The sequence below is a fragment of the Mobula hypostoma genome, chromosome 14, assembly GCF_963921235.1.
Source record: "Mobula hypostoma chromosome 14, sMobHyp1.1, whole genome shotgun sequence".
NCBI lineage: Eukaryota > Metazoa > Chordata > Chondrichthyes > Myliobatiformes > Myliobatidae > Mobula > Mobula hypostoma.
In genome coordinates this window covers 45,125,837-45,151,398 of record NC_086110.1, presented here as the reverse complement: position 1 = coordinate 45,151,398, position 25,562 = coordinate 45,125,837, and the positions used below count along the sequence as shown (strand labels likewise).

Below are 25,562 nucleotides of genomic sequence, written 5' to 3'. Positions count from 1 at the left end.
GAGAAAAAGAGAGGTGAGAGTGGATATCAGACTAATGGAAAATGATGCTGAAGGGGTAGTTATGGGAGACAAAGAAAATGCGGTGAACTTAATATATATTTTGTATCAGTCTTCACTGTGGAAGGCAGCAGCAGTAGTATGCTGAGTATTGCTATTACTAAGGAGAAGGTGCTTGGAAAATGAAAGGTCTGAAGGTGGAGAAATCAGCTGGATCAGATGGGCTACATCCAAAGGTTCTGAAAGAAGTACCTCAAGAGATTGTTGAGGCATTAGTAATGACCTTTCAGGAATCACTAGATCCTGGAATGGTTCAGGAGCATTGAAAAATTGCAAATATTACTCCACTCTTTAACAAGAGGGAGGCAGTAAAAAGGAAACTACAAGCCAGTTAGCCTGACTTCAGTGGTTGAACAGATGCTTGAATCCAATATTAAGGATAAGGTTTCGAGATACTTGGAGGCTCATAATATGTAGTCCAAAGTCAGCATGATTTCCTTAAAGGGACATCTTGCCTGACAAATCTGTTGGAATTCTTTGAGGAAATAACAAGTATAGATAAAGGGGACTCAGTAGATGCTTTTTTCCCTTGGATTTTCAGAAGGCCTTTGACAAGATGCCACACGAGGCTGCTTAGAAAAATAAGAGCCCATGGTATTACAGGAAAGATACTAGCATGACTAGAAGATTGGCTGACTGGCAAGAGGCAAAGAATTGGAATAAAGGGGGGGCTTTTCTTGTAGGCTGCTGATTTCTATGTGTTCCGTAAGGGTCAGTGTTGGGACCACTTCTTTTCCTGTTATATGTTAATGATTTGGATGACAGAATTGATGGTTCTGGGAACAAAGGGATTAACATATGGCATCTTTGGGCCCATACTCACTGGAATTTAGAAGAATGCATGAGGATTGAAACCTACCGCATGTTGAAAGGACTAGATAGAGTGGATGTGGAGAGTATGTTGAGGGGTGACCAGAGGTAAGGAGAATTTTTTTTTTTAGCCAGAGTGGTGAATCTGTGGAATGCTCTGCCACAGACTGCGGTGGAGGCCAAGTCCATGGGTATATTTAAGGTGGAAGTTGATCGTATCCTGACTGGTCAGGACATCAAAGGGTATGGTGAGAAGGCAGGTGAATGGGGTTGAGTGTGATCAGGGATCAGCCATGATGGAATGGTAGAGAAGACTCAATGGGCTGAATGGCCTAATTCTGTTCCTATGTCTCATGGTCTTATGAACACAGTAAATGCAAAGTATTAGAACTTAAAGAAATAGAGTATCCTGATCATCTTATCTGAGATCCTAAACAAATTGTTAGCAACACTCTCTCATGTCAAAAATATATAAAAGCAGAGTTTTAAATTGTAGAGCATTTTAAGAAATACTCCCACTGTGCATGGGCTAACAAACTATTAGCCCAACCTTTTCCATACATTATCAAAAAATGTAATTAAAAAGCTAAAAGTAAAACAATTCACTCTTATTTCTGAAACAATGATTGCAGAATTAATCATTGCTTCCTTTAGTAAGTAGACAAAATGGTTTAGTGTGCAGTTTCAAAATAATCAAATGAGATCGAAATTGCCAAAGGACTTGAAATAATCTTCCAGTCTCCCTGGATACAGGAGTTGTTGGAGGATGGGAAATGGTAAGTACAGCATTCTGTTCCATTGTTTGACAAACCTTTGCCAAACAATGGAAGGTCAGGCAGCTTAAATTATATAGAAATATTTAAATCATGGCTAAAAATAGGAATTTTGAATAACTCTGAGCTGATAGGGAAACCCAGTAGGGATTTGTTAAAGGAAAATTGTATTTGACTACCTGGCTGAATTTTAGATGAGAATGTTATTGAAAGAATTGCCACCCACATGGATTTCAGAGTTTTTTTGTAAAGTATCACACTATAGTCAAGTCAGACAAATGGAAGTGAACAGTCAGAACAAGATGGACATGAAACTGGTATAACGGCAGATGGCAAAGAGCACTGGTAGACATCCATTTTCAGACTGGATGGCTTTTGGAGGTGCAGTCTGAGATCAATGTTGGGATATTCTTTTTTTAAATTTACAGTTGAATAAGCATTTTCAACTTTGTATATGAAAGAGCTTGTAAGTGTGAAAAACTATGAAGAGGATACACTATAGAACAGATATTCTAATAAAATTGTTAAACAAGTAGGAAATATAATGCAATACTAATTGCTTCCTCTGCAGAGGAATCTCTGCTGATCCCTCCTCACGCCAGCATAAATGCAGGTCTATGAGTCAACTGTATTAAAACAAAAAAAATGGCTCATCTGTTTGCTCAATGCTGCCTTTGCTAATTGCTGAAATTTCAGACAATTGATTTCCAGCCATCCACATAAACAACAGCAGTGCTTCTATACTTAAAAGCTTTTTTTTAAAATCAGGAATTTCAAAGTTGTGTAAGTGAAGTTCATCTAACTGCCTAAACCTAGACAGCACATGTAGCCAATTCAAGTGATCATACTTCAAACATGTGCAGGTCCTACAGAAAACAGAAATGAGCTACTGGATGAGGTGTGAGGAAAAAACAATTTGAGCTCTAAAGATTGAAAATCATGACTTGGTTAGATATGGTAAAGAAAGAGAAGCTATTCCAGTGAGCAGACCAAGGTAACATGCATGAACGACTGGTGTCCTGTGGCATTCACCTCAATAATAAGCAAATGCTTTGAGAGGCTGGTCAAGGACTACGTCTGCAGCTTGCTACCACCCACACTGGACCCCCTACAATTCGCTTGCCGACACAACCGATCGACAGACAACACAATAGCCAAACTGTTCTACATAGCATTCTTACACACCTGGAGAAGAAGGATGCTTATGTGAGAATGTGAGACTACAGTTCAGCATCCAACACCATAATTCCATCCAGGCTCGACAAGAAGCTTAGAGACCTTGGCCTTGACCCTGCCTTGTGCAACTGGATCCTGGACTTCCTGTCAGATCGCTGGCAGGTGGTAAGAGTGGGCTCCCTCACTTCCAACCCTCTGATTCTCAATACAGGAGTCCCTCAGGGCTGTGTACTAAACTCCCTCCTTTACTCCCTGTATACCCACCTACAGCTCTAATCTGCTAATTAAATTTGCCGATGACACTACATTGATTAGCCTAATCTCAAACAATAGCAAGATGGCCTACAAGGAAGAAATCATCTCTCTGACACAGTGGTGTCAGGAAAACAACCTCTCCCTCATTGTCACAAAAACAAAGAGTTGGTTGTGGATTACAGCAGAAATGGAGATGGGCTAACCCCTATTGACATAAATGGTTCTGGGGTTGAGAGGGTAAACAGCTTTAAGTTCCTTGGCATCCACATCACCAAGGACCTTATATGGTCCATACACACCAGCCGTGTGGTGAAAAAGGCACAACTGTGCCTCTTTCACCTCAGACAGTTGAGGAAGTTTCATATGGGCTCCCAAATCCTAAGAACTTTCTACACGGGGACAATTGGGATCATCCTCACTGGCTGCATCACTACCTGGTATGGGAACTATACCTCCCTTAATCGCAGGATTCTGCAGAGAGTGGTGTGGACAGTCCAGCATATCTATAGTTGTGAACATCCTATGACTCAGGACATTTACAAAGACAGATGTAAAAAAAGGGCCTGAAGGATCATTTGGGACCTGAGTCACCGCAACCACAATCTATTCCAGCTGCTACCATCTAGGAAATGGTACCACAGCATAAAAGCCAGGAGCTACAGGCTCTGGGACAGCTTCTTCCACCAGGCCATCAGACTGATTAACTCACGCTGATTTGAGTGTTTTTCTATGTTATGTTGACTGTTCTATTTATTATAAATTACTATGATTGCACATTTAGACAGAGACATAAAGTAAAGATTTTTACTCCTGATGTATGTGAAAGATGTAAGAAATAAAGTCAATTCAATTCAGATGGATCAAGGGACATTTAATTGTTCATTTTAAGTGTTGGTCACTAGATACAAAAGGGATTTGAAAATTTAAAAAAAGATAAATGATCTGTAATTTGCTACCTGTAAAAGTGAAAACAGAATCAATCTATGCTCTTTTAAAAAGAAATTGGATGGCTGCTCAAGACAGAATACTCCACAGGGCTACACTGAAAGGATTGCTGTACTTGGAGTTATATATTCAAATGACTTCCTTCTGTGTTATAATAATAGCATGGTTAAATTGTCACCCATTTTTCCTTTAAGATTCTCAATTTTTTTCTGTTGATTCAGATATTAAGTGCTTCATTTTCTCTTTGCATCTGTCCTACTGATAATATTATTAAAGCAGAGATTCTATGCTACATTCAAAAAGCATAGGTTAAAAAAATTGTTGAATATCTAACTTCACAAACAGGAACTAATAACAGAAGTGGAGAGAGTGAGCAGCTTCAAGTTCCTTGGTGTCAAGATCTCTGAGGATCTAATCTGGTCCAAACATATTGATGTAGTCATAAAGAAGGCAAGACAGTGGCTATACTTTATTAGGCGTTAGAAGAGATTTGGCAAGTCAACAAATACACTCAAAAACTTCTATAGTTGTACCGTGGAGAGCGTTCTGACAGGCTGCATCACTGTCTGGTATAGAGGGGCTATTGCACAGGACCAAAAGAAGCTGCAGAAGGTTGTAAATCTAGTCAGCTCCATCTTGGGCACTAGCCTACAAAGTACCCAGGCCACCTTCAGGGAGCGGTGTCTCAGAAAAGCAGCGTCCATTCTTAAGGTCCTCCAGCACCCAGGGCATGCCCTCTTCTCACTGAAGCCGTCAGGTAGGAGATACAGAAGCCTGAAGGCACACACTCAGCGATTCAGGAACAGCTTCTTCCCCTCTGGCATTTGATTCCTAAATGGACATTGAAGCTTTGGACACTACCTCACTTTTTAAAAAAATATACAGTATTTCTGTTTTTTGCACATTAAAAAAATCTATTCATGATACGTAATTGATTTACTTGTTTATTTATTGTTTTATTTTATTTTTTTCTCTCTCTGCATTGAACTGCTGCTGCTAATTTAATAAATTTCACGTCACATGCCAGTGATAATAAACCTGATTCTAACACAAAGTTATGAAGTATGAGGAGATTATGGGGAGCAAGGACAGTTGTTTACAATATATATTAATGACTTGGATGAGGGAATTAAATGCAGCATCTCCAAGTTTGCGGATGACACGAAGCTGGGTGGCAGTGTTAGCAGTGAGGAGGATGCTAAGAGGATGCAGGGTGACTTGGATAGGTTGGGTGAGTGGGCAAACTCATGGCAGATGCAATTTAATGTGGATAAATGTGAAGTTATCCACTTTGGTGGCAAAAATAGGAAAACAGATTATTATCTGAATGGTGGCCGATTAGGAAAAGGGGAGGTGCAACGAGACCTGGGTGTCATTATACACCAGTCATTGAAAGTGGGCATGCAGGTACAGCAGGCGGTGAAAAAGGCGAACGGTACGCTGGCATTTATAGCGAGAGGATTCGAGTACAGGAGCAGGGAGGTACTACTGCAGTTGTACAAGGCCTTGGTGAGACCACACCTGGAGTATTGTGTGCAGTTTTGGTCCCCTAATCTGAGGAAAGACATCTTTGCCATAGAGGGAGTACAAAGAAGGTTCACCAGATTGATTCCTGGGATGGCAGGTCTTTCATATGAAGAAAGACTGGATGAACTGGGCTTGTACTCGTTGGAATTTAGAAGATTGAGGGGGGATCTGATTGAAACGTATAAGATCCTAAAGGGATTGGACAGGCTAGATGCAGGAAGATTGTTCCCGATGTTGGGGAGGTCTAGAACGAGGGGTCACAGTTTGAGGATAGAGGGGAAGCCTTTTAGGACCGAGGTTAGGAAAAACTTCTTCACACAGAGAGTGGTGAATCTGTGGAATTCTCTGCCACAGCAAACTGTTGAGGCCAGTTCATTAGCTATGTTTAAAAGGAAGTTAGATATGGCCCTTGTGGCTACAGGGGTCAGGGGGTATGGAGGGAAGGCTGGGTTCTGAGTTGGATGATCAGCCATGATCATAATAAATGGCGGTGCAGGCTCGAAGGGCCGAATGGCCTACTCCTGCACCTATTTTCTATGTTTCTATGTTTCTAAGTATGATCTGAACAAAATGTTTAAAATCATTTCATGTTTCCATAACAAAAGTACGTAATATTTCAGAAAATAAACGTTATTAAATTTGCATCAATCTCATTTTCATGTAAATGAACATTTGACATCGATACAAAGATTCCACATTGGTAGGTTTGTGTAAGAAAAATGAGATGGTGAACTTACTGTTAAAAATACTTACCACCAATAGATAAGTAGAATTAGGAAAGGAGCAGTGACAACACCCTGCAAAATTCTCCAGTTTTTGCACAGTTCAGCTAACCCTGGAAGTAACACTTCCCCAGCCACTCCGCAAAATGAAGCAATGATCATGATGACCAGTCGGTGTGCTGGATCACACATTTCCAACCCTAGAACAAAACAGTGGCAATGAGAGAGAACAGAAAAATTAATTAGAAATAAGATGATTGTATAATGTATTTTCTAGGCACCATCCATTACTTTCTACGTGATTATCCCTGTCACGATTATACGAGAAAAGTTACAAGCCTGATGATTGATGAACCATTCCAAAGGAATTGCAATATATGGGACCTTATTCGCTGGAAAGCATGGACCAAATGAATGTTAGAAAGACCGTATCCAGCACCTTAGCTTTATTTGAGGGAGGATAAATGAAAAGCAGTAACCAAATTCAAATGGAATCACCAATCCTGTGTTAAAAATGTTAAATTGAATAAAACAATTCAAGTTTTTTTTAAACTTCAGCTTTTTTAAAAATTTAATTGAATAGCTTAAGTATTTCTGACTACAGCAGGAATTTAATATCATTCAAAAGCCTTTGAAAACTGGCAAGATGACAAAGGCTATCTGGATGATTTGCATGCAATAGTAGTATGCAGTGGAATAACAGTAGGCATCTATCTCTACGGGCCAATGGTATCAGATAGGTTTAGCCATGGGCAAAATGCAGTGGGCAAAACTGAGCACTGTTCAGCCTGTGGAAATAAAAGTGAGCTCTCACAGATGAAGCAGAGAAACTGGGAGAAAGATTGCATTCTTAAAAGAGGAAGGGTGAGGATGCAGTTTAAGTAGCTGTGGAAATTGATGGGTTTATAGCAAATATCAATGGATAGTTGCTCTCAAGAGATGAAGACAGAGAAATCCAGAAAAGGGGGAGAATTGTCAGAAAAAGACCATGCTTTTGCGAACAAGGTGGAAATTAATGTTAAAGACAGGGAACAAACTTGACAAGTTCCACACAGTTCAAACAAACTGCACCAATGCTGTCATTGATGTAACAGAGAAAGAGTAAAGGACTGGTTACAAAAATAGTGGGAGAGTGGTACCAGGGAACACCTGGAACAAGAACTTTATTTCACAGCCAACAGAAAGGCAGGTGCAGCTAGGACCCACACAAGTGCCCATGGTCACACCTTCGATTTGTAAGAAGTGAGACAAGTTGTTTAAGGGAAGAACAAGTTCATCAGGTGCATAAGGGTGTTGGTGGAAGGGAGCTGGTTGGATTTTTGTTGCAGAAAGAAGCAAAGGACTGCAAGACCTTCATGATAGGGGGATAGAAATACATGAAGACTTCACATCAATTCTGAAGATGAGGCAATGGAGGCGGGAATCAAAAACTGTCAAAATGGTGGTTCAGGATGTTCAGGATGCAAGTAGGAAGGGACCAGATAGTGGGAAATGGGACAGAAGAGTAGGGCAAGAGCAGACACTAGCCATGGGCTGACAGGGACAGAATTATTTTTGGATCTTGGGTAAGAAATAGAAGCAGGAAATGCAATGCTGGGGCACTATCAGAGTAGAAGGGGATCTCCTGATGTGATGAGATTGATGAATTTGTTAGTGGGCTCATGGCCTCGGGGTAGGTATGAGGTACCTGAGAACTGCCATCTAGACTTTGCAAGCGAGAGGTCAGACCACTGGATAGATTGAACTTAATAGCTATTATTGTTTTTTGTTTTGTTTCAAAATAGGTTAGAAGGGGGGGCGTCACGTGATGACGTGGGATTGAGACGTGTAAATCCAGCTCTCACGCAACAAATCAGTAAAGTACCGTTTAAACAAAACAAAGTTAACAAATATTTTCTGAAAACTATTTATAAACTTTGTAAGACTACTTTACGATATGCCTCCTAAACCGCAACAAAAGAAGTCTGCTGTTGCGAAGCAGCCGCGAGAGGGGAAGAAAAAAGGGCCTACTGCAACGATGGAGCCTCGGACTCAGGTTGGATCTCCTTCGGTAGAACAGGGAGCAATGGTGGTGGTAACGGGTTCTTCGAAGAAGACACTGGAAATGCGCATGCGCAAAGAAGAGCGCATGCGCAAATCAACACAACGCAAACTACAAGAACCAACAGCCACTGCAATTGAAAATGACTCAGAGTCAGAATTGGATTCTGCAGAGAACACAGATGAAGAAGAGGAGGAAGAATTGGAAGCGATTGGAAGTAAAGGAGATGATAGAGACATAAGAGAGGCTATATTGCAATTAATGGCTGAACTAAGAAAAGTAAGAGAAGAGCTTAGAGATACGAAGATGTGCTATAATAAAGTTATGGAAAGACAGGACAAAATGGTTAAGAAGCTTCAAAAGATGGAAAGAGCAATGGGGCATATGAATGATAGAGTGGAAAAAACAGAAAATGATCTGCTTGTCTGGAACTCGGAAAGAAATCGACTCTTGGAGAAAGTGGACATGTTGGAAAATTTCAGTAGATGTAATAATATTAAAATTGTTGGTCTTAAAGAAGGTACGGAGGGAGAAAAACCAATAGAATTTTTTCAAAAATGGATCCCAGAAGTTTTGCAAATGGAAGAGGAGGTTTGACCAATTGAAATTGAGCGGGCACATAGAGCTCTAAGAGCAAAACCAAAAGATGACCAATATCCATGATCGATTTTAATAAAATTCTTAAGATTTCAAGACAAGGAAAGGATCCTACAGGCAGCTGCTCAAACTGCCAAGGATAGAAAAGGGCCATTGATAATTAAAGGGAACAAAGTTTTTTTCTACCCTGATACAAGTTATGAACTTTTGAAGAGAAGGAAGAAATTTAATCCAGTGAAAAAACCCTATGGGATCATGGTTATCAATTTATACTGCGTTATCCTGCAACCTTGAAGATTTTTTTGTCTGGTGGAGAAAAAAGATTTTTTGATGACTACCAGAAAGCAGAGCAGTTTGTGCGAGATTCTCTGAATATTCACCAGATACAAGAACAAATCCAGGGGAGCGAGATAGATTGAAGATGAAGATTGGGTTAAAGAATGGACTTGTTGGATTTTTGAAGCTGGATGAATGTATAAATATATCATTAATTATACGAGGGGGGTAAGAAAGGTTAAAACTGGAGGAATATTAGTTGGGAATAGTAACGTTAATTTTGCCTATATATATATATAATTTTTTTTGTTGCGGGGGAGCTGGAAGCACTGATCGATTGCTATGCTAATCATGTGTGCAAGCGTGGCTTTTGCCACGACCCGTAAAATGGAGGGGGATAGTGTTGTGTATCTTTTCATTCACAACATTAGTTGGGGGGGGTATTTTGTTTTTTCTTTTTTTGTATTCTTTCTATCTTTTCTTTTCTTTTTGCCTGTAAGGTTGGGAGGGAAACACATAGCAACATGGTGAAGTTTAAAGAGATTCCCCAAGGAACTATGAGAGTTGAGAAGATAAGTAATGTTTTAGATTGGAGTAACTTTGTTAAGAATAATGACTAATTTATTGAATTTTTTGAGTTTTAATGTTAATGGGCTTAATGGATCAGTGAAAAGAAAAAGAATTTTAACACATATTTAAAAAAATGAAGATAGATTTAGCTTTTTTACAGGAAACGCACCTAACAGAAACAGAACATCAGAAACTAAAGAGAGATTGGGTGGGTAGTGTTGTTGCGGCTTCATTTAATTCAAAAGCGAGGGGAGTAGCAATTTTGATCAATAAAACGTTACCAATTAGAATACAAAATGTAATAACTGATTCTGCGGGGAGATATGTGATTATACATTGTCAACTTTTTTCTGAATTATGGACTTTTATGAATATTTATGCACCAAAGGAAAATGATGCAAAATTCATACAAGAAGCTTTTCTGAATTTGGCAGATGCACATGAAAAAATATTAATTGGAGGAGACTTTAATGTTTGCTTAGACCCAGTCTTAGATAGATCAACCAAGGCTGTTATAAAATCGAAGGTAGTAAATTTAACTTTATCATTGATGAAGGATTTAAATTTGATTGATATATGGAGAAGAATCAATCCTAAAGAAAGAGACTATTCGTTCTATTCCCATAGACATAAAACTTACTCAAGGATAGATTTTTTTCTATTATCAATGCATATTCAACACAGAGTGAAAAATATGGAATATAAAGCAAGAATATTATCAGATCATTCCCCTTTATTAATGACAATAATAATGGCTGATAAGGAAGAAGTGGCTTTTAGATGGAGATTTAATTCAACATTATTAAAACGTCAAGATTTCTGTGATTTTATGAAAAAGCAGATTCAATTTTTTTTGGATACAAATTTTCATTCAGTGGATGATAAATTTATATTATGGGATGCGATGAAAGCATATCTTAGGGGCCAGATAATAAGTTATACGTCTAAAATTAAGAAAGAATATATGGCAGAACTAGATCAATTGGAAAAAGAGATTACAAAAATAGAAAAAGAATTTCAAAGATACATGTCAGAAGAAAAACGAAGACAACTTGTCAATAAGAAGTTACAATATAATATGCTTCAGACATATAGAACGGAAAAAGCAATTATAAGAACTAAACAAAGGTATTCTGAGTTAGGTGAGAGAGCACATAAAATTCTTGCCTGGCAGTTGAAAACAGAACAAGCTTCCAAAACAATAAATGCAATTAGAACAAGGGCAAATAAAATATCTTATAAACCTTTTGAAATAAATGAAACTTTTAAAAATTTCTATTCTGAATTATATCAATCAGAATCCCAAAATGATGTTAATGAGATAGAAAGGTTTTTATCACAAATTTCTCTTCCAAAATTGAATTTGGAAGAACAGAAGGGATTAGATATGCCTTTTACATTAAAAGAAGTTGAAGAAGCTTTAGGATCACTCCAAAGTAATAAATCTCCAGGAGAAGATGGTTTTCCACCTGAATTTTATAAAAAATTTAAAGATTTATTATTTCCTCTTTTTATGGAACTAATACGTCAAGCAGAAAAAATACATAAACTTCCAGAATCTTTTTCAACAGCGATTGTAATAGTATTGTCAAAAAAAGAGAGACCCTATGAAACCAACATCATACAGGCCCATTCCTTTATTGAATACGGATTATAAAATAATAGCAAAAATTTTATTGAATAGATTATCTAAATATTTACCAAAATTAATACATATGGATCAAACAGGATTTATTAAAAATAGACAATTGGCAGATAATGTGACCCGGTTACTCAGTATAATTCATTTGGCACAAAAAAGGGATGAGAAGAGTATAGTAGTAGCCTTGGATGCAGAAAAAGCATTTGATAGATTAGAATGGGATTTTTTATTTAACGTATTAGAAAAATATGGGTTAGGAACATCTTTTATAAATTGGATTAAAACTTTAAATTCTAACCCTAAAGCTAAAGTAGTGACAAATTCTCAAATTTCAACACCATTCCAGTTAAAAAGGTCAACTAGACAAGGTTGTTCATTATCACCTGCTTTATTTGTACTGGCGATAGAGCCATTAGCAGAACTAATCAGAATTGATCCAGATATTATGGGTTTTAGAGTTAATCAGGAGGAATATAAAATTAATCTTTTTGCCGATGATGTTTTGATCTATTTAACAAACCCACAACATTCGTTACATAAATTATCTTCTAGATTGGATGAATATGGGAAGGTATCAGGTTACAAAATAAATTGGGATAAAAGTGAAATTTTACCTCTTACTAAAGGAGACTATAGTCAATGTCGATTAGTAACCCAATTTAGATGGCCGGTAAATGGTATAAAGTATTTAGGTATAAGACTTGATAATGATGTAAAGAATTTATATAAATTTAATTATTTACCACTGTTGAAAAAAATTCAAGAAGATTTTGACAAATGGATGATACTACCAATAACATTAGTAGGTAGAGTCAATGTTGTAAAAATGAATATATTTCCTAGATTACAGTATTTGTTTCAAACATTACCAATACAATTGCCACAGAAATTTTTTCAAGAGTTAAATAAATGTGTGAGAAAATTTCTTTGGAAAGGTAAAATGTCAAGAATATCATTGGAAAAATTGACATGTAAATTTGGGTTAGAAGGGTTACAACTTCCAAACTTTAAAAACTATTATAAAGCAAATCAACTTAGATTTATTGCATCTTTCTTCGATGATCGAAAACCAGCATGGATTAAAATAGAACTAGATAAGATAGGAGAAAATAGTCCTGAAGATTTTATATATAAATGGGAATCTAAATGGATACGAGAAAAGAAAGAATCTCCTATATTAACACATTTGATTGATCTATGGAATAAGATAAATGTTGATAAGGAAACACAGAAATCTCTATTAGCAAGGAGACCTTTGTTCCAAAACAGACTTATTCCTTTTACAATGGACAATCAACTTTTATATAATTGGTACCAAAAAGGGATTAAATTTATAGGAGATTGTTTTGAACGAGGTATATTGATGTCATTTGAACAATTAAAGGATAAATATAAAATATCTAATAATACTTTCTTTTGTTACTTTCAATTAAGGGCTTACTTAAAAGGTAAGCTGGGTCAAACAATGTTTTTGCCAAAACCTAATGAAATTGAAATTTTAATTCAAAAAGGGAAAATTAAAAAATTTATTTCTTGTATGTATAATTTGATTCAAGAACAGACAATTAAACAAGGAACCCATAAGTCAAAGCAAAAATGGGAAACAGATTTGAATATTAATATTGATGAAACAAATTGGTCAAGACTCTGTCTTGACAGTATGACAAATACAATAAATGTTCGACTTAGATTAGTACAATATAATTTTTTACACCAATTATATATTACACCACAAAAAATAAATAGATTAAATTCAAATCTATCTGATAAATGCTTTCGGTGTAATCAAGAAATTGGTACTTTTTTACATTCTACTTGGTCTTGTTTTAAAATTCAACCCTTTTGGATAAATTTAAGAGTCTTATTGGAACAAATTACTGGAACTCAACTTCCACATAACCCTGTATTATTTCTATTAGGTGATATTGAAGGGATAAAACTGAAACTTAAATTGAATAAATATCAGAAAGAATTTATAAAAATTGCATTGGCAGTAGCTAAGAAGACTATAGCAGTTACTTGGAAATCTGATTCGTATTTAAGTATGGATCATTGGAATAATGAAATGGCTAGTTCTATTCCACTCGAAAAAATTACTTATAATTTAAGCGATAAATATGTAACATTTTTGAATATTTGGCGCCCTTATTTACAAAAGATAGGATGGCATATTTAAGTGCTCCGATAAAGACCTTGGTCCCTTGGGGAAAGTAACGAATAATTATACCAAATTTATTTTGAATCCCATGGAGCATGTGGAAACCTTCCAGTACCCAGGCGGTTCTTTTCTTTTTTCTCTCTTTCTTTCTTTTTAGGTAGGACTATATATATGGGGGGGGGGAGGAGGGTTGATTTTATCTTTTCATTTATTTTTTTTGAAAACTCAATAAAAATTATATTACAAAATAGGTTAGAAGACAACTAATATTCAGAACTGAAATCCAGGGGGTAAAAAAATCAAAGAGTTATTGAACTTATAAATTGATTAGAAGAGATAGGAAAAACATCCAGTTTCACCAACTATCATTAGGCTGTCACTGAGAAATCGTCACTTTAAAGTATAGTACTGTGCAAAAGTCTTAGGCACCTTAGATTTTTTAAAAATATGGTTTCAGATGGTATGGCCCCTCCAGAGTTCTGATCTCAACATCATCAAGGCTGTCTGGCATTACCTGGAGAGACAGAAGAAACGAGTGACACAGCCAAGGTCTGCAGAACTGTGGCAACTTCTCCAAGATGCTTGGAACAACCTACCAGCTGATTTTCTTATAAAACTGTATTACAGTGTATCTAAGAGAATTGATGTACTTTTAAAGGTAAAGGATGGTAACACCAAATATTAATTTGATTTAGTGTTTTTTAAAACTATTTTCTGCTCTTTATAGTTTTATTTTTGATATTGAGAAGCTTTTCATTATTTTTGAAAACATCTTCGCTTTACTGAATTTACATGTGCCCAAGGGTTTTGCACAGTACTGTATGAGAGTATTAAAATTCACTTTATTTCATAATTAAATTCAATTATTTTACACAACAACAGCCCAGGTGCTTCACAGGTACAAAGTACATATCAAACAGAATTTGACAGGAAGCTACAGAAAAGAGGCTACCAGGCTAGATGCTTGATCAAAGAGGCAAGGGCACAGTGAAGGAGATAAAGGGATGGAAGACTACAATAAGTTCTGGAGTTACTGCATTAGCACTTAAATGCCACTAATGGTAACATGAAAGTACTGATGCCAGCGAGGTTTGACTTGTCATTGAACACTGTAACAAACTTCAGAAGTACTGTTGAAAGTATTCCGACTTGTTGCATCTCGGTCTGGTATAACAGTTTGAATGTGCAGGAATGCAAAAAGCTGCAAAGAATAGTGGACCCCACCCAATACATCAGAATCCGGTTTATTATCACTGGCATATGTCGTGAGTTTTGTTAGCTTTGTGGCAGAAGTACAATGCAATAATTGATAATATAGAAAAAGATCTGTGAATTACAGCAAGTATATATGTATATCAAATAGCTAAATTAAATAATTAGTGCAAAAAAGCATGTTTCAATGATCATTCAGTAATCGGATGGCAGAGGGAAAGAACCTGTTCCTGAATTGCTGAGTGTGTGGTTTTAGGCTTCTGGACCTCCTTCCCGATGGTAACAATGAGAAGAGGTGATGGTTGGCTCCCTCCTCACCATCAGTAGTATCTACAGTAAGTCCTGCCTCAATAATGCAACATCTAAAGATCTTCATCATGTGGGCCATGCCATCTTCTTGCAACTACTGTCAGTTGTTGTTTTCCCTTTTTTTGTAAAAATCACATACAATTTATGATCAATTTGTTTTTCTTGTGAACGTTGTTTATATGATACTATGTGCCTGTGAACCTGCTGCATGTAGGTTTTTAACTGCACGTGTTTAAACATGTACTTACGTGTATGACAATACATTCAACTTGGATTTTGACAATTAATGGGCCAAAACTCACTTGGAGAATTTTATAACTGGCAAAGGCTACAGATACAGAGAAATCCTGATTAGTGAACAAGAAGGAGGATAGAGTAGACAGCCAGAAACTTTTTCCCAGGGCAGAAATGGCTAATATTTTATGGTGTTGGGAGGAAAGTGCGGGGGGAGGGGTGCACATCAGATTTTTTTTTGTTACACAGCAAGTGGTGGTGGAAGCAGATACATACTTAAGGGATGTTTAAGAAACTCTTAGATAGGGACACGGATAATAGAAAAATGGAGTGCTATGTGGAGGGGTTAAATTGACCTTGAAGTAGTTAAAGGATTGGTACAGCAAAGTGGCTGAAGGGTCCTTACTGTGCTAAGTTCTAAGAGAGAACAGAAAAACATTTTATTAACAAACATTACAACTGTATCAACAAGATAGGACAGGAAAAGCAGTGATGAATAGGACTTAAAGATGTAACTTGACTCATAGTTAAATGCAACTGAAAGGAAGGGCAAATATATATATATATACTTAAAATGCATTCCTTATACTTACATCAGCGGTCCCCCACCACCAGGCCGCGGACCAGTACCAGGCTGCAAAGCATGTACCGGGTCGTGAGGAAACGATATGAGTCAGCTACACCTTTCCTCATTCCCTGTCACACACTATTGAACTTGAACATAAGATTGCCAATCGTCCCGTATTAGCCGGGACATCCCGTATATTGAGCTAAATTGGTTTGTCCCATTTGGAACCGCCCTTGTCCCATATTTCTCCCGCTAAGGTGGAGTGTTCCTATGAAACCTTTCGTGCCAAAATAGCGTAAAGCGCAGAAGCAATTACCATTAATTTATATGGGAAAAATTTTCGAGTGTTCCCAGACCCAAAAAATAACCTAACAAATCATAACAAATAACACATAAAACCGAAAATAAGTAACACTAACATATAGTAAAAGCAGGAATGATATGATAAATACACAGCCTATATAAAGTAGAAATAATGTATGTACAGTATAGTCGAAGATGAAGGCAAAACCGATTTGTGGGGGAAAAGAAATCGGCATGTATGTGCATGCGCACACAGGTGCCCGTGCAAGACTTCATGGTCATGGTAGTCTTTCCTGGGGTAAAGTGTCCTGTGATTTGACTGCTACTTTTGTCCCTTATTTGGGAGTGAGAAAGTTGGCAACCCTAACTGTAAAAGACATGTTGAGGTGAGTTTAACCCAACTTGAACAACCACCCCCCACCCCAGTTGGCCGGTCCGCAAGAATATTGTCAATATTAAACCGGTCCGCAGAGCAAAAAAGGTTGGGGACCCCTGACTTACATGGTACATTTCTTTGCTATATTGCTCTCCCTTATTTAAAGACTAGTTTAATGATAGTTATAGTTATAGTTCCCTCACCCCGCACCTCCCATTTTCTACCTCCTACCCAAGATCGACACACCTGCCTGTGCATGTAGACCTATTGTTTCTGCTTGTTCCTGCCCCACTGAACTTGTATCTGCATACGTAAACTCAGTGCTATCCCCCCCGGTTCAGCTCCTTCCCAGATACATCCGTGACACTTCACACGCTTTTGATCTTTCCAATGATTTCAAGTTCCTTAACCCCAAGCATCTTATTTTCACTATGGGTGTCCAGTCCCTATACACCTTCATCCCCCACCAGGAAGGTCTCAAAGCTCTCCATTTCTTTTTAGACACCAAACCCACTGGTGCGGAACTGGTCCTCACTCTCAATAATTTCTCCTTCAGCTCCTCCCACTTCCTTCAAACGAAAAGTGTAGCCATGGGCACTCACATAGGTTCCAGCTATGCCTGCCTTTTTGTCAGCTTTGTGCAACAGTCCCTGTTCCAAACCTACACTGGCATTGCTTCCCAACTCTTCCCAGCTACACCGATGGCTACATTGGTGCTGCTTCCTACACCCATGCTAAGCTCGTTAATTTCATCAAATTTGCCTCCAATTTCCACCCTGCCTTCAAATTTACCCAGTCCATTTCCTGTGCGTCCCTCCCCTTCCTAGATCTCTGTCTCTATCTCTGAAGGCAGCTTATCCACTGATGTATTTTATAAACTCACCGACTCTCACAGCTACCTGGACTATACTAGCATTGTGTGTGTGTGTGTGTGTGTGTGTGTGTGTGTGTGTGTGTGTGTGTGTGTGTGTGTGTGTGTGTGTGTGTGTTGCTTGGACTATACCTCTTCCCACCCTGTTTCTTGTAAAAATGCCATCCCCTTCTCTCAATTTCTCCACCTCTGTCACATCTAATCTCAGGATGAGGCTTTTTATTCCAGAGCTAAGGTTATGTCTTCCTTCTTCAAAGAAAGTGGCTTCCCTTCCTCCACATCTTTTCCATTCTGCGCACGTCTGCCCTCATCCCATCCTCCAGCCAACCCACCAGGGATAGGGTTCCACTTGTCCTCACATACCACCCCACCAGTCTCTGCATAGAGCATGTAATTTTCTGTAACTTATGTCATCTCCAACAGGATTGTACCACCAGACACATCTTTCCCTCACCACCTGACCCCCGCCCCCGCAACTTTTTGGAGGAATTGCTCCCTATGCTACTCCCTTGTTCATTCGTCCCTCCCTACCGATCTCCCTCCTGGCACTTATCCTTGCAAGTGGAACAAGTGCTACACCTGCCCCTACACCTCCTCCCTCACTACCATTCTGGGCCCCAAACAGTCCTTCTAGGTGAGGCGACACTTAACCTGTGAGTCTGTTGGGATCATCTACTGTATCTGGTGCTCCCAGTGTGGTCTCCTGTATATCCATGAGACCCAGTGTAGATTGGGAGACCGCTTCGCTGAGCACCTATGCTCCGTCCGCCAGAAAAAGCGGGATCTTCCAGTGGCCACCTATTTTAATTCCACTTCCCATATGTCCATCCATGGTCTCCTCCACTGTCGTGATGAAGCCATGCTTAGGTTGGAGGAATAACACCTAATATTCTGTCTGGGTAGCCTTCAACCTGATGGCATGAACACTGACTTCTCCAACTTCCAGTATTACCCCCCAACCCACCCGCCCCTCACCTTCACCATTTTCCATCCCCTTTTTCCTCTCTCACACTATCTCCTTGCCCACCCATCGCCTCCCTCTGGTGCTCCTCCCCACAGGCCTTCTATCTCTTTCACCAATCAACTTCCCAGCTCTTTACTTCACCCCTCATTTTAAATCTATTCCTCAGCACTTTTTCTCCAGTCCTGCCAAATGGCCTCAGCCTGAAACACTGACTGTACACCCTGCCACAGAAGCTGCCTGGCCTGCTGAGTTCCTTGAACATGTCGTGTGTGTTGCCCGGCGTTCCAAGCTGGTTCTGCCTGAGAAGTATCAGAGGATTGAACTGAAGCCACCATGATGATTCAGGTCATTTGGGCCTTGACAAGACCTATGGATTGGCCAGAGATTTGCTCTACTGGCCCCAAATGAAGCTGGAGGTCGAAGAGTACTGCAAGTCGTGCCTTCGATGTATACGGAGGAAGACACTGCCCACAAGGGCTGCTGTGTTCTCGCATTTGAACAGTGTGGGACCACTTGATCTGGTGTGTATGGATTTCCTGTCAATAGAGCCTGATGCCAGCTACATGGCGAATGCCTTGGTTATTACGGATCACTACACCAGATATGCACAAGCCTTCTCCACAAAGGATCAGAGGGTGTCCACCATGGCCAAAGTATTTCATTCATTATGGTCTCTCTAGACGGATACATAGCAATCAGGGACGTAGATTTCAAGAGTAGGCTCATACACAAGTTACCGAGCAGGCTTGGAGTTGAGAAGTTGAGAACTATGCCTTATCACCCTCGGGGTGATCTCCAGCTTGAGAGGTTCAACCGGACATTGCAAGACAAGCTTGCAACCTTAGAGATTAGTAAGAAGAACAAGTGGGCTCAACACATTGGGCATTTGGTCCACTGTTACAACTGTACACAAAACAAAGCTACTGGATACTCATTGTATTATCTGAAGTCTGGGCACAAAGCGAGGTTGCCCGTTGAGCTCTATTTTGGGACCGGCAAGGAAGATTTACCACAGAACACTTATCTGGAGTATGTGCTTGATATGAGGAGGGAACTGCAAAGGGCCTATGAACTAGCCAAGGTCTTGGCTACCAGCAATATCAAGGAAATAAGAGGAGATATGATCAAAATAGGTTTCCCAACTGATGCCTGGAGAGCAAGTCCTCAAAAAATTTGGGGCTACCTGGGAAGCATAAGGTGGCTGACCGTTGGCCGGTCACACCCTGTATAGTGGGGAGTCAGATGTCAAATGTACCAGTTTTCCAGGTGACACCAAAAGATGGGAATGGACCTGTCAAGATTCTCCATTGGAACCACCTTCTACCTCTGGGGCAAGAGGTACATGTAGACCCAGAGCCTGACCTGGACCCTACACCTAGTAAGAGGACTCTGTGGCAATGTGGAAAAACTGAAGGACAAGCAGCAGAAAGGACTGGACAGGACCTAACCACTGAATGCGATACAGACTCAAAGGATGAGGAAAAGGGGATGTGGTATATGTCACCCTTTGCAAACTCCCCAATAATTGACAGAGAGGTTTCTAACCCTCCCCATATTGATGCAGGTGAAATGGGGGGGGGGGCTAACTAGCAGTGGGCAGGCCAGGTTTGGGGTTAGACAATGATGGGAGACTGGACTCAAAAGTAACTGGGCTAGAAGCCAAGCTCAGCCAAGTGACAAAGAGGCCTGAGTTGCCAGGAGGCATGAGTAATGGACAGGGAGGGGCTTCCCATGTAAACAGGAAAGAGCCCAGGGAGTGTCTGAAACTGAGTGTCTGATAGGGTAAGGAGGTCTCAAAGACTCAGGAACCCCCCTCAGATAGATTGGCCTATGTCACACTTTGGGAATAGTGTGGCACCCATCCCCTTGGAGAGGTATGTCACTGCCATTTACACCTGGATCAGAGGTCCCAACATCACAAAATTCCTTTGAAAATGTGTATTATTCATGAAAGGATGATAAATTATCTCAAAGTCATGAGGACATGACTATTTTTGGTTGGGGTGCGGGGGGGGGTGGGAAAGCGTGCAACACCCTGGTAAAGGTTTCATTGCTAACATTATAGGGTATATCATGTAATGATCTTTCTGTAGAAGCAGTGTTTGGGTTATAGTTAGAGATAATGGGTGCTTCAAAATGTGAGCCATCCAACCAGGAGAGAAGGCTTGGGGAGTGGGGTTTTTTTTGTGCTTGACACTGGTGTAAGCTTTAATTTTTGTTCAGCAGATGAAAATAGAAGACACTGGAGAGAACTGGTCATAGGATTCGATCCAGTGGGGACCGTGATTCGTTGGAGCAAGGTGTGGAAGTCTACCGAGGATCAGTGAATATGACTTTTGGAAGAGTTGAGCACCAACCTGTGCACATTTGACTGGGCCCTTTTTGCTTCTTTGCTCTTCTTTACTAACCCTTTAGTTAAGTTAATATTCATAAATACACTTCCTTTAACTATATGCAGTGTACGGTCTGTTATTTCCTGACAACGAGCTGTAACAGGGCAGCAAATCACACAGCGTTCACACAAACCAGGGCTTGGGTGGGAGAGACATCGAAATCTCACAAATTTGGCGAGACTGAAACATGTATTCCTTAGAAGTACGTGGCCGGAGAACAGCTGGTCTTTTGGCAGCAAGTTGGGAGACTGCCATCAAGGGCTAACCAGGGGTTTCCAGAGACGCCCAGGAAGAAAGGGGGTACAATTACAATAAAACTTACCCTTCCTATGTCTTTTAAATAAAGTAGTTACAAAAATGAAGTGCAAAACTTGTAGTATGACAGGCATATTTATCTAAATACTGTTTCCACGTGCCCATAGTCTAAGTTGATCTGTACTTACTTGCAACATATGCAGACAAGAAGATTCCAGCCAATGCGATCCCGCTGAACATACGAAATACAAGAAACATGATAAAATCCATAGAGACTGAAACTCCAATATGCTGAATAATTGTTACAACCACCGAAAGAATAAATGTACTTCGACGGCCCAACCTGGAAGTTAAAATGAAAGTTAATTTACATACAGAATTACAATGCAATCATTTATATAGAGAAAAATGTGGTTTGGAAACTGTTAAAAGTATTAATGCTTTAGCATTGGCATGGACAAGGATAGGACCAGATGGTATGGTACAGTATTTAAATGGAGGGGGTGGGGGAGTGCCAATTACGATGGTATTAGGCAGAAACTTGGGAGCAGACGTTCTCAGGGAAATGCACAGCAGAAATGTGAAGTTCAGGGAGCCCTCGCATGGGGATCTGGATAGGTTTGTCTCAATTAAATGGAAAGGATGTTGAAGGAGCCATAAGAGGTGGAACAGTTAGTCAAAAGAAAGATGGAAGCATACTTAAGGTATAGGAAACAAATATCAGATAGGACTTGCGAGTTATACGGTAGCCAGGAAGGAGCTTAGGAAAGTTAGAAACGGACACGAGAAGGCTTTAGTAAGTAAGATTGAAGAAAACCTCAATGCATTCGACACATTCATGAAGATCAGGGGGATAACGAGAGTGTTAGGACTGCTCAGGGATAAAGGGGGAATCGTGGCTGAAATCAAAGGTAGGGAAGGTCCTTTGTTCCAGTGCTAACCAGTGAGAGGGTCTTTGACAAAATGTGAGGTCAGTGTAGAACAGGCTAATATGTTAGAGCATGTTGAAGTTAAGAAAGAGGCAGGGTTGGAACTTTTGAAAAACATGAGGATGTACGACTCTTGGACAGGATGAGATAAACCTCAAGGTTATGACAGGAAGCGAGGGAAGAGATTGCTATGGCGTTGATAATGCTCTTTGCATCCTCACAGAGATTAGGTAATAGTCCTGTGGCCATAGGATTGGAGGATGGCAAAAACTGTACCTTTGTTCAAGAAAGGAAATAGGGCGAGTCTTAGGAATTTTAGACCAGTGAGTTTTATGTCAGTGGTGGGCAAATTATTGGAGAGGATTCCCAGGGACAGGATTTATGAACATTTGAAGCATAGGCTGACTGGGAATAGTTAATATGGTTTTGTGAAGAGCAGCTCATGCTTCACAAGCCTGATGGAATTCTTCAAGGAGATGACATAACAAATTGATAATGGTGGTGGTATATATGAATTTTAGTACAACGTTTGATAAGATTCCCCATGGATGGCTCATCCAGGTTATGATGCATGGGATCCTTGAAAATTTAGGAGCATGTATTCAGAATTGGCTAATCCACAGAACTCAGAGGGTAGCAGTAGATAAGAGTGTAATCTGTCTGGAGGTCAGTGATTAGTGGTGTTTCGCAAGGACCCCTCTCCTCGTGATTTTTATAAATGACTTGTATGAGTAAGTGGAAGGGCGGATTATCAAGTTTGCAGATGATATAAAGTTAATGGCAGGATTAACTAATGGCAGTGTGGAGAAACAGGGATCTTTGGGTCAAATTCCATAGATCCCTCAAAGTTGCCATGCAAATTGCTGGGGTGGTTAAGTCGTAAGGTGTATGGCTTTGATTAGTCAAGGGTTTGAGTTCAAAAGTCACAAGGTAATATTGCAGCTCTATAAAACTTCTGTTAGATCATACTTGGAATATTATGTTTGGTTGCCTCATTATAGGAAGGATATGGAAGCTTTAGACAGGGTGCAGAGATTTACCAGGATGCTGCCCGGATTAGAGAATATGTCTTAAGTGGAAAGGTTGAGAGAGCTAGGGCTTTTCTTTTTAAGAGTGAAGGAAGATGAGAGATGACTTGACAGAGATGCATAGGAAGCATAGACAGAGTGGACACTTGGTACCATTTTTCCTTGGGCAGCACTGACTAATACCTGAGGACATCCTTTTAAGGTGAGTGAGAGAAAGTTTGGGACAGAAGTCAGAGGCAAGATTTAAACTAAAATAAATACAGAGAAATTAAAGTCTGGACCACACTGCTTGGGGTGGTGGTTTAGGCTGATATATTAGGGACAATTAAGAGACTCAGATTAGCATATGGATGAAAGAAAAATAGATTATAGGCTATATATGAGAGAAGGGTTAAGTTGATCATGGAGTAGGTTTATATAGTTTGGCAAAGCATTGTGGGCCAAAGAGCTGTACCGTGCTATACCAGACATTCCATCTCTCCCGGAAGTCTCCCGCATGGCTCCCTGATGCCCGCAAATTATATACAATGTCCTGGAAATAATTTTTTGAGAGAGAGAGAGAGAGAGAGAGAGAGAGAGAGAAAAAAAAACACGCCATGGCAGTGTTCCAAAAAAAATAAAATATGAAACGTACGTCACCCCGGACTACACTAAAGTGTACCCCTGCCTAATAGAGGTAAAAAATAATGACAGTGTTGCTCGCTGCACTGTTTGCAACAGTGACTTTTCTATTGCCCTTGGTGGGTTAAGTGTAAAAGACATGTTGAGGTGAGTTTAACAGGTGTCATTCATTCATTAGCATAGCTAATATTATTTAAACTAGCTGGCCAGCTGCTAAGGAGCTACTCTATTGCAGACATAAGACCATAAGACAAAGGAGAAGTAGGCCATTCGGCCCATTGAGTCTGCTCCGCCATTTTATCATGAGCTGATCCATTTTATCCTATTTAGTCCCACTGCCTTCTCACCATAACCTTTGATGCCCTGGCTACTCAGATACCTATCAACCTCTGCCTTAAATACACCCAATGACTTGGCCTCCACTGCTGCCCGTGGCAACAAATTCCATAGATTCACCACCCTCTGACTAAAAAAATTCCTTCGCATTTCTGTTCTGAAAGGGCGCCCTTCAATCCTGAAGTCATGTCCTCTTGTACTAGACTCCCCCATCATGGGAAACATCTTTGCCACATCCACTCTGTCCATGCCTTTTAACATTCGAAATGTTTCTATGAGGTCTCCCCTCATTCTTCTAAACTCCAAGGAATACAGTCCAAGAGCGGACAAACGTTCCCCATATGTTAACCCTCTCATTCCTGGAATCATTCTCGTGAATCTTCTCTGTACCCTCTCCAACGTCAGCACATCCTTTCTTAAATGAGACCAAAACTGCCCACAGTACTCCAAGTGAGGTCTCACCAGCGCCTTATAGAGCCTCAACATCACATCCCTGCTCCTATACTCTATTCCTCTAGAAATGAATGTCAACATTGCATTCGCCTTCTTCACTACTGACTCAACCTGGAGGTTAACTTTAAGGGAATCCTGTACGAGGACTCCCAAGTCCTGTTGCATCTCAGAACTTTGAATTCTTTCCCCATTTAAATAATAGTCTGCCTGTTTATTTTTTCTGCCAAAGTGCATAACCATACACTTTCCAACATTGTACTTCATTTGCCACTTCTCTGCCCATTCTTCCAATCTATCCAAGTCTCTCTGCAGACTGTCCGTTTCCTCAGCACTACCGGCCCCTCCACTCATCTTTGTATCGTCAGCAAACTTAGCCACAAAGCCATCTATTCCATAATCCAGATCGTTGATGTACAATGTAAAAAGAAGCGGCCCCAACACTGATCCCTGCGGAACACCACTGGTAACCGGCAGCCAACCAGAATAGGATCCCTTTATTCCCACTCTCTGTTTCCTGCCAATCAGCCAACGCTCTATCCATGTATGTAACTTTCCCGTAATTCCATGGGCTCTTATCTTGTTAAGTAGCCTCATGTGTGGCACCTTGTCAAACGCCTTCTGAAAATCCAAATATACAACATCCACTGCATCTCCCTTGTCTAGCCTACTGGTAATTTCCTCAAAAAATTGTAATAGGTTTGTCAGGCAGGATTTTCCTTTAAAGAATCCATGCTGAGTTCTGCCTATCTTGTCATATGCCTCCAGGTACTCTGTAACCTCGTCCTTGACAATCGACTCCAACAACTTCCCAACCACTGACGTCAAGCTAACAGGTCTATAATTTCCTTTTTGCTTCCTTGCCCCCTTCTTAAATAGCGGAGTGACATTTGCAATCTTCTAGTCTTCCGGAACCATGCCAGAATCTATCGACTTTTGAAAGATCATCGCTAATGCCTCCGCAATCTCCACAGCTACTTCCTTCAGAACACGAGGGTGCATTCCATCTGGTCCAGGAGATTTATCGACCTTTAGCCTATTCAGCTTCCTGAGTACTTTCTCTGTCGTAATTGTGACTGCGCACACTCCTCTTCCCTGCCACCCTTGAGTGTCCGGTATCCTGTCTTCCTCAGTGAAGACTGATGCAAAATACTTGTTCAGTTC

General features: G+C 39.9%; 1 protein-coding gene across 2 annotated transcripts in view; it reads right to left on the bottom strand.

The window, feature by feature from the left end:
• The window catches only part of slc22a31 (solute carrier family 22 member 31), a 66,605-nt gene that overhangs the window by 30,097 nt on the left and 10,946 nt on the right, over positions 1-25,562 (bottom strand). For both annotated transcript variants that reach the window (XM_063067049.1, XM_063067048.1), the window contains exons 3-4: positions 21,223-21,377; positions 6,297-6,465 (exon numbers count right to left, since the gene is read on the bottom strand). In XM_063067049.1, the coding sequence (XP_062923119.1) occupies positions 6,297-6,465; positions 21,223-21,377 (324 nt within the window). The remainder of the gene's footprint in view (positions 1-6,296; positions 6,466-21,222; positions 21,378-25,562) is intronic.